General features: G+C 40.9%; 1 protein-coding gene across 1 annotated transcript in view; it reads right to left on the reverse strand.

The window, feature by feature from the left end:
• Positions 1 to 16679, reverse strand: part of fbn1 (fibrillin 1) — a 62655-nt gene that overhangs the window by 16752 nt on the left and 29224 nt on the right. The window contains 19 exon segments of the mRNA XM_020605778.1: positions 2235 to 2354; positions 2450 to 2575; positions 2673 to 2789; positions 2895 to 3020; positions 4668 to 4790; positions 4909 to 5034; positions 5129 to 5200; positions 5296 to 5454; positions 5546 to 5668; positions 6634 to 6759; positions 6853 to 6921; positions 8293 to 8460; positions 8583 to 8705; positions 8885 to 9007; positions 10008 to 10133; positions 10239 to 10361; positions 10835 to 10957; positions 15415 to 15540; positions 16096 to 16221. Coding sequence (XP_020461434.1) covers positions 2235 to 2354; positions 2450 to 2575; positions 2673 to 2789; positions 2895 to 3020; positions 4668 to 4790; positions 4909 to 5034; positions 5129 to 5200; positions 5296 to 5454; positions 5546 to 5668; positions 6634 to 6759; positions 6853 to 6921; positions 8293 to 8460; positions 8583 to 8705; positions 8885 to 9007; positions 10008 to 10133; positions 10239 to 10361; positions 10835 to 10957; positions 15415 to 15540; positions 16096 to 16221 — 2325 coding nt within the window.

The following is a 16679-nucleotide window of genomic DNA, read 5'->3' on the forward strand; positions in this document are numbered from 1 at the left end:
CCATTAATATTTCTATTGTAACACAATCCAATAAATTATCTACCACTATTGACAAACTATCTATTATTTCATAACTAATATTTTTATCAACAAACAGTGCCACTCCACCACCTATCCTAACTTCTCTATTTATATAAACCATTTCATAACCGTCAAGGTCAAAGTCAATGCCCCTTACATCCTTGATCCAAGTTTCAGTTATTGCTACTACATTAAATCTTTGTGTCAAATTCATTAGGTAGTGTTTTATACTACTAAAATTAGCATATAAACTTCTACTGTTAAAATGAATCATTGATATCTTGTTATTAGTGTTAATTTTGTTATTAAACTGATCCTCAGAATAATACTGGCAATTACTTCTAATGTTTGTAAAAAAAAAAAATTCAGGATCAATGCCATTTTCCAGGTCTAAAGAGTGGTACTCGGTGCGTCCACAGTTAGTCAACTCCAACTCATCAAGGTCACCAATTCTCTGAGCCAAATCACTTGCAGCTTGATATGTACTGTTCAATTCTGACGCCATGCAAAACTGACCCACCAACAATTAAACCAAGCACATGTTAATTCCTCATTACAAGTGAGTTATTTGTCTTTATCTTCTCCTTGTTTAAGTGTACTGTTTCTGGGGTTTTAAAACATAACGTCTTACTCTTTCCATGCAAATGACACAAAAAGGGTCCTTGCCATTTCTCTGAGAAGCACGCAGGTGGAGTACCCGTGCAGGGGCAAAGAAAACTGGAAGACATAGACATTTGATTTGATTTGATTTGATTTATTCTTTCAAGCATGTAAAAACAGTTGATATGACAACACACACAACTTTACACATAATCCAATATCAATTTGCTTATACCTAGTACATGCTTGAATGGAGTAGGAAGAAGTCAGACTTATCCAGTCCTACCCCATGACTGGTCAAACTTTCACAGGTTTTATGAATGTCAGACTGCAACGCTTTTCCACACTCATCTTGTTTACCAGTACAGGTCTTGATATCGTCTCCTTCCTTTTGCGTAAATTGTAAACTTGTTTTTATTTCATGTATTTCTCTACCCAAAAGGTCCAGTCTTTCGTTTGTTGAATCCATAATAATTTTAACAAAGCTTTTAAAGCTATCTTGTTGTTGATTCAGCAGTGCAACATACATCTCCTTCTGCTGCTGCAGTAATTCAGTTACCTGCGAAAGTGAAACAACTTCCTCGTCGGTTTTCATTTCTCCTCTGCTAGCTTTCGGTGGCATTTTGCACCACTTTCAATAACAAACTTCATGCGTTAAAAATTCAAGACAACCATTCAATTTGTTGTGTTCAGAGTCATTTGAGTGGAGAGTAGTAGTCTTTTCCAGCTGGGCAAATTAGCATAGAGCTCCCACGCGAAGTTAGCAAGCTCTGAGTCCTGGCTGCCCAATAAGACAGGACTCTTTGTTGTTGATGCTATATGACTAATACAACATTCACTTTGCTGGGAAATTATCGAGCTTTTGTGCCATTGCAGCAGAGTAGTAGCAGTATTAATATTATTACATTCAGAATAACAGCATTTTCAAAATAGAAGTGGCACAACTCCGGCGTACTTGTTTTAATTAAACTTTGCAGGGTATGTACAGTATATACATACTGTATAAGATGAGAAAAAGATGTAGTCAATGCTACTGAAACACTGGAGCCCACAGCGACCACCTACATAACTAATATACTGGGCAGGATTGTTTATTTCTCCCTTGTGTGGGTGTTAATTTTGAAAAGACATGATCCTGACATCTGTATGTGTATGAGCTGTGATGCAACTTGATACTCAAAAATGGTTGACAAATGACTTGCAAACTGAATAGTGCTTGAAATTTGGCTTGTGTGCTCTTTAAAGTTTTGCCAGTGATATGCATCCATATCAAAACCTCTGGTGAAAACAGAGCAGACTCAGAATCACGCGTGGTCGGGATTGCACAACTGATTCTGCTCTTACAAATATGTACCATATTCTGTAGCAGCAGGGCAAGAGGAGACGAAGATGGCAAAGAGGTTTATTCTCTTCTCGTACATGTCAGCAGAGCTGGTCTATCTGTGTACATTATGGTGTGTGTGTGTGTGTGTGTGTGTGTGTGTGTGTGTGCCTGCATATAAGCAGGTATTACCTGAGGTGAGATTCATCCATATATACAGATATTTTATTACTTCCTGCTTTTATTTTCCATTGTTCATGATGCAGAACGGACTGGATTTAGGCTGCTTTACCTTCACAGGTTTCCTCATGGAGATAATAGCCAGGTGGACAGATACACATATAAGTTCCATCTCGATTCAAACAAGTTCCCGCACCACATGTTCCTGGATTTACCGTACATTCGTTAATATCTGAGGGAAAAACGAAATATACAAGGGACACACTTTAAAACATATATATTCCCTTCAGACAAACATAAAAAAAATGAAAAATGGCAGTTCCTTACCTGCACACAGTCTGCCGTCTGAAGTGAGCTCATAGCCATCATTGCACACACACAGAAAGGTTCCCACGGTGTTCATACACTGCCCGTTTCGACACAATCCCCTTTGCGTTGAACACTCATCAAGATCTGATCAATAGCACAAACACCACAATACATCATATAAAGGCTATAGCTCTCTTGTTTTTTTTTCCTTTTACTAACCTACACGCACAGTTGCACTCACCTATGCAGTCACCATTACGTGAGTTCTGAAAGCCAGGATAGCAGAGACAGTTGTAAGAGCCTACTGTGTTCTTGCAGGTCCCGTTGCCACAGGGTTGTTTCTCACACTCGTCCACATCTGAAACCACAGAACACCGTCACAGCTTACTCACTTAGCAGAGTAACACTGTTAGGACCACACGACAAAAACTAGTAAGGACGGACAGGAACCAACTGGGCTTACCAACACACATTGAATGGTCACGTGTTGGCATGAAACCACCGGTGCAGATGCAGCGGTAACTTCCCACTGTGTCAATACACTGACCATGACTGCATATACCAGGGTTCTCAGTGCATTCATTACGGTCTAAAAGAGGAGGAAAATGGCTGTTATGCTGTGTGAAATTCAGAATCAAACAACAACAGACATCAGTATGAGACCTAACTACAGTACTCCTGAGTGGACAAACAAAATTGATTTCTTAACATGTATTAATTAGTCAAACAGGTACTATACCTTGTCAGCCTTAATCAACTTGAGGTTAGTTGTGTGCCACATAAACTGTGAAGAGGCTGGCTATGCAAAACTAACATTTGTAGAAATCCAAACAATCGCTTCACATTATACTGTGTAAAATCTGAACGTAATTTTTGGCATTTACTGATGTGATGCCCCAGGTTCACTGATTTGGTGTTATCTGTGTGTGTTCTTTCTTTGTAGATGGCAGTGTTACCACGAAGTGGTTGACTGCTGATTAGGAACACCTGCTCAGTGCTCTCAAGCCCATACATTTAATTTAATAAACACTGGTTAATTGTTTTTACTCTGGCAGTACATTGCCCTCCTTTTTTTGTTGTGGTCTTTGAGCTGGCTGTTACAGTGATGACTATTGCTACCATATGAGTGAAATGATTTGCATAATTAAAAGAATTCTAATTTCATTCAGTCATGATTTCATTATTTAAATAACATTATAAATATATTTTTTTTTCAATACTCAATTCTGCATTATTCCTTACAGCAGTGCCTTTTTTTTCAAATAACTATCAGCAATTGTGTTTAATTCACATATGGACAGTATTCATTGTCTCCCCCCACAGTTTCACTTTTCTCTCTGGAGTCTGGCCATGTTTTGTTTTAAGGGCTTGCATGAAAGACAGGAAGTAAAACAGGATGTTGCTTTAACATTTGCTTATCAGTGAGGACTCTATCCAGCTGACGGCGATATGTTTCAGATATACTGCAGCACATATTCAACAGCTCAACACATGCTTCACATTCTCTTTCTTCATAACAAGCCCACCATGAATAATTTTTCCCCAGCCTGTCTGTCACCATGATGCTTCTGGTCCTTTTTCTTTGGCATATGACTGACAAAAATGTGCACTTCAAAGGGTATCCCATAACTGAATTTGATACAATAGCTCTGAGGAGGCAAGACGGCATCAGACCTCAAAAAGACTCAGAGAAGTCATCATCATCATCATTCTCATGGAGGACAGCAGTCTTTGGGCTGCTTCCTCTAATCTTTCCTGCTCCATGTTTTCACAATTCTGTATAATCTCCACCAAAGTCATTAGTGTAGGAGTTGACTAAACTGCTTTGAGCTGAGTAAACACTGTCAGACATGGATCACACCAGTAATATGCTGTTGACACCTTTTACCTCTTTAATGGCCATACTATAGCCAATAACCACCACAGCCTTAAGATTAATTTAGACTCCTCAGCAACTATGAGTACGTGTGGATGTGTACCTATGCAGCAGAGGTTTAAAGTGACATAATACCAGTTTTAGGATAAAATTTAGAACAGCTTTGAGCCTAGCTCAAAATCTCTACCATTTCTGTTTCCTGACTTTGTCTTCTTTTCTGTACTTTGATGTGTAAGTGGCCCCAGTTAGAGCATTAACGTACATACAAGTATAAATGCAACAGTTATGAATTCGTCTCCGAATGACAGATGCATATGCTCCCATACGTGCAGTGACGCAGAAGTCTAAATCTGGCTTTACCTAGACATTGTCCAGTGGGGGTGAAGCGATAGCCAGGTTTACACTCGCAGCGGTAGCTTCCTGGCATGTTCAGACAGGCTGCATTCTGCTGGCACATTGGTCCATTCTGACACTCATCAATATCTAACAACAACAGGGACAGTGACTTAATTCATTATCTGACTTTGTTTAAAAACTTAGGAATGTTTTGTCATCACTTTCTGGTGAACTTCAATAGAGAGCACACTTCACTTTACTTTACCTTCGCAAACCAGCAGCTTGTCATTGTAGATGAAACCAATGGGACACTCGCACCGAAAGCTGCCAATCATGTTGATGCACACTCCATTCTCACACACTCCTGGGATTTCCCTGCACTCATCAATATCTAGCGCATGAGGAAGAGACAAAGATGCAAGAGGCAAGATAAGAATGAAATCTTTCCTTTTCATCACATAAACCTTTGAATGGGAAAGTTTTACCAATGACGCGTCCGGTGATGATGTCAATGCGAAATCCTGGTCTCTCACTGCCGCACAGCGTTGCAAACTCATCTGAGCGAACATAAAACACGAGTTTATAAAAGCTCCCTTCTTGTTTTTTCTACACCTATGTGTAACAGCATATGTGCATATGTGTGAAACCTCACCAGTGCTGGGCACAGGACACTGTTCACAGGGTTTATTCCATGCACGGCCAATGTTGTAGGAGCAGCAGCACATCTTTTTGGTTATGTTGAAGGCCAGCTCTCCATCACATGTCCCGTTGTCAGAGTAAAAGTTTCTGTAGCAGTAGCTCTTCCTCATGTCTGTGTGTGTGTGTTTTTAAGAATGAGAAAGAAGGTCGGTGCAAAAATGTCTCTACTATCATTTCTCTGTGTGGCACAGCCGTGCACATACCCATGCAGTTGTTCCCTCCATTGACTTGCATGTAGTCCACAGGACAGATACAGGTGTAGTTCCCGATGGTGTTGTAGCACTGGCCTGGGCCACAGATACCTGGGCGTTCACACTCATTGATATCTGTGCACAGCAACAAGCACAGACAGAAATTAGTCCACTGTCTTGATACAGTGTCTGATTTACTTTCCTTTAGTTGAGGTGTCACACAGCTTACAGGTGTACCTGTGATGTAAAGACAGTGAAGTGAGTGCAATAAGGAATATATCATAATAAAGTGCGTCTTCATCATCATCTTGTGTGAACATACTGCAACCCAGGTCAAAAATTACCACTGTCTCCACAGGGATTGGGCTGAATTTGCTATAATACTCATTATATTCATGTCAATTTTAGCTTTTTAATAGGTTGCCTTGTTTCTTACCCAAATTACTGCCAAATGGTGCTTGTTCCTTCTGATTCAGCTACGAGCCCAACTGTTGATTGGCTAGGAACATAGTGGATGTGCAGTCTTGAACTTTACAGAACAGACACCCGCTTTTGTTCTCAAACAAACACACGCTACGTATTTAAAATGCCGCCATGTCACTATCTAACCCTTAGCCCCCTCCTCTTCACTCCGTTCTCATTTGTCTTTTCCAAACACCCCTCTCACTTTCCTCTTCCCCCTATCTTTCATTCCTCTGTCTCTCCCTCCCTCCCTGGCCTGTCTACAAGGGACTCAGTGTAATTCCCTGAGAAGAGGTCTGACTATATCAGAGCCTCCTCTGGGAACGCTTAGGCGCTCAGCTGTCTCATCATCCTGACCAAGCTTCGCTGGGGTTAGCACCAGACGGGAACTAGAGCAGACACACAGTGAAGCTAGATTCAGCTGCAACGTTGTCTATGGGAGAAAAGGGTCCAATATTTCATTGTCTTTTTCCTCTCTCTCTCCATGTGCCCTCACTTAACGAAGGCCTCGACGGCTGTTCTCAATTTCCTTCCCATTAAAATGTCCCAGGGCAAGAGCTTGAGATGAGCAGTTCACCTGCATGTTCAAGTGTCTGTGGGGCTGCATAGAAACAGAAATACGTGTGTGTGTATAATACCTTCACAGACTCTGGTTTCTATGTTGAGTGCGTAGCCTCTCGGACATTCGCAGTGGAAGCTGCCAAAAGTGTTGATGCACTGTCCTCCCTGGCACAAGCCTGGCAACTCCTGGCACTCATTGATGTCTGCCGGAGAGACAAAGGAAACACTTAGTGGTATTGTGGGTTTGTGTATTATTTGTCAGAGTGTCTGTAAGTGAAGACAGGATGCTGTCTGACCTTCCAAGATGACAGTGATGGGGTTTGGTCTGAAGCCTTCTCCCCCAGGACACAGTGTCTTGTATTCAGCTGTAACACAGAGCACCGCAGCAAATCACATTAACCAGCATGGTACAACACACAGACCACAGTCAAGGTTGTTTTTTTTTGCAGAACTTGACACTGGCTGAGGCTGAGACGTTAAGTTACATGAAAAATTGGTCAGGTGCTTGAAAAAGACATTTCTGGCCCGTTTCCTGTTGCTCTTTGTTCTGCCTTTTCTGATCAGCCGTCTTAGATCTCAGTTATCCACAGAGGCCGGTGAACCGGACATGACTGCATCTACTCAGAATTACAAAATGAAAAGAAAAAGGTTTTGTTCTTGTTTTAGAAGCAAGCATTTCCTTGTGTTGAAAAGCATGAGTCATTCCCTGTAATGTTTTGAACCATCTGTTGGCAATTTCCAAGTTGCACAAAGCTGTCTCATCATTACCAGCAACAACAATTACAGCAAGCACATACTCATCGCATGACAAGAGCAGGCAGCATGTAGCGTGGCAGAGGAGCTGAGATGATTCACATCTTGATACACAGACTGGTGTTTTGGAAATAATTTTTCATGTTAATGTTAGTTGAAATGGTAAAAGAAAACCTAAACCACTTCAAGGGATTTACAGGCAACACATGCCAATTTACTGACTGACTGATTTACTCTGCCCTATGGCTCTAAATTACTTTACCAGATAGTGCCAAAATCTCTTTCTTTTCAGCCAGTATTCAAAGCTGAAATTGGCTGCCCGCACAACCTTTTAAGACAATCCAAAATGTACTCTAATCTTCAAAGGACAGTGTCATGGGTTAAGTGACTGAAACTAAAAAAAAACCTGAGGCAAGAAAATGCATGAAAAGTAGCAGCAATTCTGTCAAGCAACTTGTAATGGTTGTCTATTCTTAGAGGTAAAGCTGATTCTGTTATTAAAATCCACCAAAATCAATCAACCAGTCATCAGCTATCAATTATGGGCCCATGTATCAGGAGTTCTGTGGTGGAGCTGGACCGGTAACGGCAGGAATGTTGCTTTATTGCAGGTTAAAAGAAGAGATTCATGTTATGGGTGATGCTTCATTCAGTAACACTGCATGCAAAACTGAAAGGTTTGAAAAAGTTGGCTTGTTTTAAAAATAAGTGTGACAAATCACAAACATCAAACATTAAAATACAACTTCTCTCCACTCCTGCCTTCTGATGTCCTATCATATAATACATACAAGTCAGGTGTGCAGCCACAAAAAGTTAACTAGATCCCTACAGTGATGAAAATGTCAGCAACCGGTAAACAAAGCTCTAAATTTACTGTGTGTAGGCCATACATCTGGCTCGAGGTCACAAACCTTGCTATTAAAATGAAACATAAAAATGTAATGATGCACTCAAAGTCTTATTAATGATGAGAGACTCACTTGAGTTGACAGAGGGGCATGATTCACATGGATTTCCCCAGCCCTGACCCAGGGAGCAGCAGCAGGATGCCTTGGAAACACCCACACCGATCTCATTAGAGCAGTCCAAGCTCTCTGATGCATCTCCTCGGGAACGAACATCCAGGAAGCAGCTGCCAGAGCGAGTGTCTGTATACACACACATGCACACAAACATGAACAGGTATTCGGGTATACACGGATGTCTGGTCTGAATTCATTCTGACATTAGCTAGGCCAACGATGTGGCGTAAGAACTCGCTGAGTCTCACCTACACAGCCCACCCGAGTGGGGTTGAGTTCAAAGTCTGGGGGGCAATTACAGTGGTAGCTTCCAGGGATGTTGGTGCACATTCCATTAATACAGGTGGTCGGGTCTGAGCATTCATTGATATCTGGGGGAAAAAAATCATTTCTTTTCTTAGTATCCCAGAGATATGAGAACGGTTCACCTCTTCACTTGGTTCATTCCTTTTACACTCTTTAAAGTTCTCAGTTCAGGTATCCACACTCTTCTTCATTAACAGAGCATCACTGGGGCAAACAGCTGGGCTGATGTGTTGCCTAGTCTTACCTGTGCAGTTGCCTCCACTCCTGTCCAGTTCATAACCAATGTTACATTCACATCTGAACAGTCCTGGCATATTCCGGCAGCGTCCATTGACACAGATGTCAGAGAAGGTACATTCATCTATGTCTGTAAAAGAAAAAAAGACAGAGAAAGATGATAAAGAGGGAGCGAAAGAGAGAGAGAGAGGTTCAGCTGGGAGGGCTAACTAGATCATGGGGTCATGGTGGAAAATTGGTACCTCACAGTAGGAACTGAAGTGTCTGAATCTGTCTTGTTTACAACATGTAATCTTACATTACACCAGTATTTCATTCTATTTATGTAAGTGTAACATCCAAATTAATATCTCCCTAAAAGATCTAGTTAATGGGATACCTAGATAAGGCAAACTTGGTAGGATGCAACCATATCATTGTGTGTTTGGGGATATGCCTGAAAGGTGCACACATGTTTGACATAAATTAGTCTAAAATGGACACTAGCCAAAGAAAATAATCTTTAATTGGCTAACTTACTATCTGAAATCTAGTCCTTATTCTTATGCTGCTAGTGTTTTTACTTATGCACTGTGGTATCATAAGTAAACAGGCAAAATAGACTATGTTACAATCTACAGTATTTAAAAGCCTTTACAAACAACCTTGGACAGAAGCAGAATTGTCTTAGCAGTAACCACATTAGCTAACATAACATTAGCTAACTAGGACAATGAGAGTGACTGATCAACTGATGTAGCTCACCTTTATATGTAAACATCTCCTAGTGTTCACATCGCAGTGTACACTAAGAGTTTTTGAGCTTGATGAAGTTTCTTTTCACGTTTTGTTGGCTACAATTTCTCACTGTGAAACATGAAGTTGAACTCCAAAATAGAACCAAGTCCTCCAGCGAATGTAAAAAGAGAAAAAGGGAAGATTCATATTTTCTGCCCCTTAGCTATGTTCTCACAACTAAAACCACTTAGAGACTAAACTGCATTCTTCCCATGTCCAAAACGCTACCTCATGAGTTCCATCTGTTTAGATCGGTTGTTTCTCAACACAAGACCTTTTTGAATCACTCAACACAGTTTAGGATGTGTGGCCTGGCCGACATAGTCAGGAATAGCAGTGCTGTTTTGGCTTACCCTCACAGGCCTTGCCATCGACAGTGGGGAAGAAGCCCATGTCACATTCACAGCGGAAGCCTCCTGGCAGGTTCAGGCAGTGGCCATTTTCACATAGGTTGCTGTTGTCTGCACACTCATCGCTGTCTGTAGTGGTGATCACATGTATACAACACACAGCCCATAAACACAGAATGCCTTAATGTACCTAATGCAAAAAAATGGTTTAGGATATCGGTTTGTATGTGTGACCTGAGCAGTGGAATCCATCTCCAGAGAATCCATCCTTGCACGCACAGCGATATGAGCCCATGGTGTTGAAACACTCAGCATTGTTGCTGCACATGTGTGTCCCATTGGCACACTCATCCAGGTCTGACACACACAAAAAAGTCCAGTTAAATTTATGCAGGTGGAAATTGCTTCATCCAAATGTGGAGGAAAGGACAGTGCTTGAGATATTCCACATTTTTCACCATGAAAAGACCAACTACCAAATGCATTAGTCCATCTCTCAAAACCTTGTGACTTCTCTACCATATCTATGGTATGTTGGCTAATTTTAAATAAAGGCATAAATCCTGAAAAATTATTCAGTATATCATTTCCTTTTTAAAAATAATTTCCTAAAATAGCTGAGTACCTTTAAGCATTTTTATCCCTTTGTTTGAGTGTTTATTCGCATTTATTACCAACATTTTCTCAATGCAACTTTCTTGGATATTAAAGCATTACAGACATCTCCATTCCTTCTGCTTTAATGCATTTTGACATGCAGATTATGTACTTACAGATCATATATACGTAAATCGTTTAATCACCTTTAAGTGGAACTGCTGAGCATTTACCTGCGCATTTGAGGCCGTTGCCAATCCATCCAGGAGCACAGCTGCATTTGAAGCTGCCAGCTGTGTTGGTGCAGGTAGCGTGTCTGTCACAGTTATGGGCTCCGATCTCACACTCATTGATATCTGACAAAGAGGAAACAGACAAGAAGCCATGTAAAGAAAAACAGACACTGCTCTGATGGTCTGATGATTTGGGTATGTAATCTCGTTCCAGTGGGGTTCTCGGCACTGTGGAGTCAGTTGATGCTTGGTTTGAACTGTATAAAAGGTAACAGCAGGAGATGACAGAACTAAGTCTTTCTGGCTGGAGAGTTGTACTTTAGAGCAAAAGGCGCTGAGACATTCTTGTGTTCTCTGATACTAACAGCCTTCCTGCAAAGGTTTAATGAGCAGAGCCAGACTGTGGATTTTCACTGTGCAAGTGTGTCCAGAGAGCTATAAAAAGGCAAGCGAGAGAGAGAGAGAGTGATACCCTAATGCTAAGGCCTTGTTCTGTCTGCTCTGTTTAAACTAACGTTATTTTAGGCAACGATTTTCTGCTTCACCCACAGACCCACACAAACTCTCATATGGTGCTTTGTAACAACACATTACAGACCCTCTTTTAACGCTCATGTTTCTTTGTTTCACCACCCCAGATGTCAAGTTTGAAAATGTAGTCTTTCTCAAATATAATTTCTGTCAAAATGTGAAACCATGATATTTATATCTGTCACCGAGTGCTTGCTCAACTGGGATTTGTTGGGTTTTTACCTCCGTCAATGAGGTTATGTTTCTGCTTCCTTGTCTGTGTGTGTGTGTGTGTGTGTGTGTGTGTGTGTGTGTGTGTGTGGGTGTGTGTGTGTGTGTGTGTCTTTGTTTGTTGATTAGCACAATTATGGACAAATGGCTGGATGGATCATCAGCAAACTTGGTACAGACATTGGTGAGGATCAACCCTAGAAGTTATTAGATGTTGGCTGAAAAAGGTCAAAGAGCAATGTCACAAAAAATAACGAGAATCACAAAAGTTTCTATCTTGAACATGGGGCAAAATTTAAAAATTCATTTCTCTGTCAAACGTTATCAAAATCATTTGAAATTTCACACACATTGGGAGGGTGGACATGTCTATCGTCAGACCAAATTTAAGTTAACACTGAAAACCCCATTTAGTGCATATTTTCTGCCATAATTTGGCCTGTAATGAAGCCAGAACCCTGTTCTTGATCTCATTTTTCGCAAGGGATCCATTTGCATGAGTGAATGTGGTTCCTTGGTGGAGGTTCATGCGCTCTCTGAGTGTTCTTGTTGTCTATAATACTGTAAGGTCTAGACCTTACAGTAAAGTGCCCTGAGATACAAATAAAACTGAACTGATTTGAAAATATGAACTCAGTGGATGAAATACTGAGCTACTTAGTATAACATGTGGTTATAAAAATATCTCTCTGTATGTGCTAACCAGTTGGCTGTGGTCCTGGATTCTAATAATGGACATCAGCAGTTAATGGGAACAATTAAACTGGCTGCTATTAAAACCTGCCCTGTTCACAAAGCTGTTTACTTCCTGTAGGGTGTTACCAATAAGGAGCTGCTGGTGATAAGAACCTGAGTGTGACTGTGGCTCTGCAGCTCTTGTTTCTCAGGCAGCCCTGACATGGCACAATGGAAAAAGCCTGTCTGGGGCAAAAACAATGATGAGCCGAAACGACCCTGTGAAACACAGACCAACACAATAACCTGCTCTGAGCCTGAGGACTGAGTGTTACAGCTTTGATAAAAGGATCAAGGGAAACCATGCTATGGACTTATCAACCAATGAGACACACTCCTGTCTGTGTGTCTGTCTTTGTGGGGGTAGTAATTCCAAACGCTGTCAATTACAGATTATTGTTGCTGGTTTATAGTCTCCTTGAGAAGAGGGCATGGTATATTTATACTACATTTGATGACAGGGTTAATATGAAGGGTGGGAGCAAATGAATCTCTTTGGATTAAAGATCCCCCCTCCCAGCCTTTGATGACAACAAACACACACATTCTCATGTGGAAACCTGTCAGCAGTCACAGCTGGTGTCAAATAAGAGGTTTGATTTATCTAGGCTGATGTTTGACAGATGAAAGGCTACCTGACTGCCTACACTAGCTGTCTCCCAGTTCATATTCCTGCCGGTTTGTTCAACTGTCTCCCTGCCTTGATATATGTCAAGAATTCTAGTATGAGTACCTTTCTGTTAACATGTCCTTGTTGTAATAGGTACATATATGCTTAAATAAATAAAAAACTCACAGTGGCTGCCAAAAGCAAAACAATCTGCAAATCCAAGCTATGTTTAGCAGATTACACCGTGTAACTTGTCTGCCTTTGAAGGATCCTCTCCTCTTTGCTTTGTATTGTCACTGACAAGTATTTTGCCCTGTTTTTGTGCACAGCCAGCTAAAATGTGCTGTCATCTTCCCTATGTGTTTATTTTCAAAGATAAAACATAGATTTCTGGCACAAGGTGCACAGACAAGGGAAAACAACTGGAAAGACAAAAAAATCCAGCAACACTTGCAGTGTACAGGGCAACTGTAATGTTAAGACAACGTGTTTCAGCTTGTGGTCTTCATCAGGATCTGTTAAAAGGACATTAAAGCTGCTCTATACACTGCAAGTGTCGCTGGAATCTTTTGCCTTTCCTATTTGTTTATTTTGACACAGAATCATGAAACTATCTATTTTGATAAACAGCAACATCTGTGGCCATTAAGTGCCAATAAGAACAACTGGTAAATATTAAAAATGTAGTGTAACAGTAGCACAAGTACAGAAGAGTCAAAAAGTTAGCTAAGTGACACAACAATATGTAGCTAAGGTTTGCTAACATTATCTCACATTAGCCAACATAAGCTACCGCTGATACTAAATCAAGTACGACTGTCCGTGCAGATTCTCAGTCATCCAGATCATAGTAAGCTGAAAAAAACGTAGAAAAATCAACTGGACTAGGTTTTTAGGTTGAAGACGTTTCACCTCTCATCCAAGAGGCTTCATCAGTTCTGCCTGACTGGTGTTGAGACAGAGATATTTATCCCAATCGGTGGTGTTTTAGTCCTATGATGTGTTCTGTTTGAACAAAAATAGCTTCCTTGACTCTCTCTGGTTTGAGAGGAGTCAAGGAAGCTATGCTCACTTATACTGGGCTATAACGACTCAGACGTTAGGGGACATTGTTGGGCATCAAAGGACTGAAACACCACCGATATATACGTTTTTTTCAGCCAAGTACGACTGTGCTTTATTGCTTCTGAATTTAGCTTTTCATTTGTAAGAGGAGTTATTTCTTGTTTTTTAATAGTTACATGGTTTTGGGAGTGTTTTATCATTTAGCTAAAAGACAAAGTCAACAGGCCTATACCTTCACCCGGATGCTCTCTTTCAAGTTGAGACACTCCCATCCCTATAAACCCCACCATAACATCTCCACCCAGTCCTAACTTTCCAATGCACATGCAAAGACATAAAAGTACTAAAGTTTACATATAAGTACTCGCTCCCTGACCCTGAGCTTTGAATGTTGTTTAAAAAAAGAGAAAACAAATTCTTGTGGGAGCCTCATCAACAGCTGGATCAGATCTGGGTTTCTGAATAACACTCGTTCATTAACACACACACACACACAAGAAGATTTAGTCCACACATCCCAATGTGGTCACATAAGGCAATCTGACAGTGACAACTAATTTCTTATGCATTTTTCATCCTAACATATTGGAATGGAATCCGATCCACAAAGAGTAGCCTTTGTTCACTTTTCTCTAACAAGACATCCTGCCTGCCTGAGAGGAATTAGTGTCTCGATTCCCTGGTATTCTGAAATTCCAGAGCTGTGAATCAAAACCGGCTGCTTTATTGCAACCCCAGGTTTCTCAAAACTGAGAAACTACAGTATGGACATTTTAATGGGATTAGAATGAGCATGAGTGTCTGTGTGTGAGTGGGGGGGTGGGGGCCCTTTCAACCACTTAACTCAATAGCAAATTCAAATTCTTTAAGTGGCTGTATAAGTCAGACCTAACTCCAGCTAGATGAGTCTAATCTAGCAAAGGGCTCTGCCGCTCAGATGACTTTGTATTTATGTGCTCTGGAGCTGTTACAGGTGATTACATGCTGCAGAACTCGTCCAGCCATTACGTAATGGTTAACTGGCCTTAGTGAAAGAGCAACAAAGGAATAAACAAAGATCCAATGTGAAGCATATATCTGATGGAAGATGGTGATCTCACTGCTCCTGCTGCTGTTATTGCTGGTGCATGTGTGTTAACATATTCTATGTGCATGTTTCTCATTAAGTCAGACAGGAGCTATTGAATAAGCAACGAGCAACTTTAGAGCTGCTTCTGGTTAGACTGATATTCCCCTTGCATCCTTTCATTTATCACCTCTCTCTTCAGCATGCATTCGTTGCATTCAGCAAAACCACACACACACACACACACACACACACCTTTCCTACACCACATAATCAGTAGCAAACCTCGACTGACTCACCAACCTTTCAGGGCATTTTGTTGTGGGTGGGAATACTCATGTGGTCTGTGTTTGTTTCACTCACCTGTACAGCCTGTGCTTCCTTTGCGTACAGAGTATCCTAGTTCGCAGTGACAGATGAAGGATCCCTTAGTGTTCTCACAGTTCCCACTTAGACAGATGTCTGGGTTCAGCTCACACTCGTCCACATCTAGACAGGGAGGGAAGAGCAGAGTGAGACAGAGAAAGAGCAAGAATGTTCATGTGCTAAACAAAACTACAGTAAAGCACAATGGTATAACAGAATACAACAGAATTAGCTCATTTGTTGGTTTGGCCTGACAAACAGGTTTTGACAATCTGTGATAAATGAAATGTCTCACAAAAGTATTATATCATGAACTATATATAGCAAGGCTTTAAAATGTGTTTACTTTTAATAAATCGAGCAATAAGAGAGTATGTGTTTGTGCGGACCCACTCAGACTTCCTTACATTATACTGATGTCAGGATTGTTTTTCCTCACTCAGTGGAACCAGACCTCTAAATGTCACACATTCCTCCCCGCTCTACCAAACTAACACAAAGTTCACTGTCTTATAACTCCACAACAGCAACATTCATCTCAGGTCTTTCACACACAGACTCATAGATCTACAGTAAGTCATTAAGTCTTATTATCATGACTCATATCTTGGATAACCTTGAGCTGAAGAGAGTGTGGCTGCAGTGTATTAGTTTGGGCTTAAAATGTGAATCTGTTACCCAGGCATGACTTCATATCCTCAGATGACATGAAGCCATCAAAGCATAGGCACTGGTACGTCCCCGGGGTGTTGGTGCACTGGCCTCCATCACAGATGTCTGGGCTCTCCTCACACTCATCAATATCTGAAGATTGAAGACAGAGATGTGAGCAGACAAAGTGAGGAAGCCACTGTAGTAATCCAGGCTTGACAACTGATGTATTACTTACCACAGAGTTTTTGAAAGGCCACATTAAGATTACAACATAAAGCAATGCTACTTCGGGTTCCTAATAAGGGTCTAAAAAAGAACTATACAAAAATGTTGGTGTACATTTGCTTTTTCACTCTTAAAAGAAGTGTTGAAAATAGCTTTCTCGTTGCTCACTTAATGTTCACTTTATTGCACAAGCATCCTGAACTGACCTTGCTAATTTCAAGTTACAGATTTCATGAATTTAGAATTAGCGAGGTCAGTTCAGGACACAGGGCATGAACATAAACTGAATATTATGCTGACCAACAAAAAAGCCATTTTCAGCTTTTCTCTAGCATAGATTACCCTTGCTCTCTATCTGTATATAGGGGCTGTTCCATTATAAG

This window comes from Monopterus albus, unplaced genomic scaffold, assembly GCF_001952655.1.
Source record: "Monopterus albus unplaced genomic scaffold, M_albus_1.0 scaffold72.1, whole genome shotgun sequence".
NCBI lineage: Eukaryota > Metazoa > Chordata > Actinopteri > Synbranchiformes > Synbranchidae > Monopterus > Monopterus albus.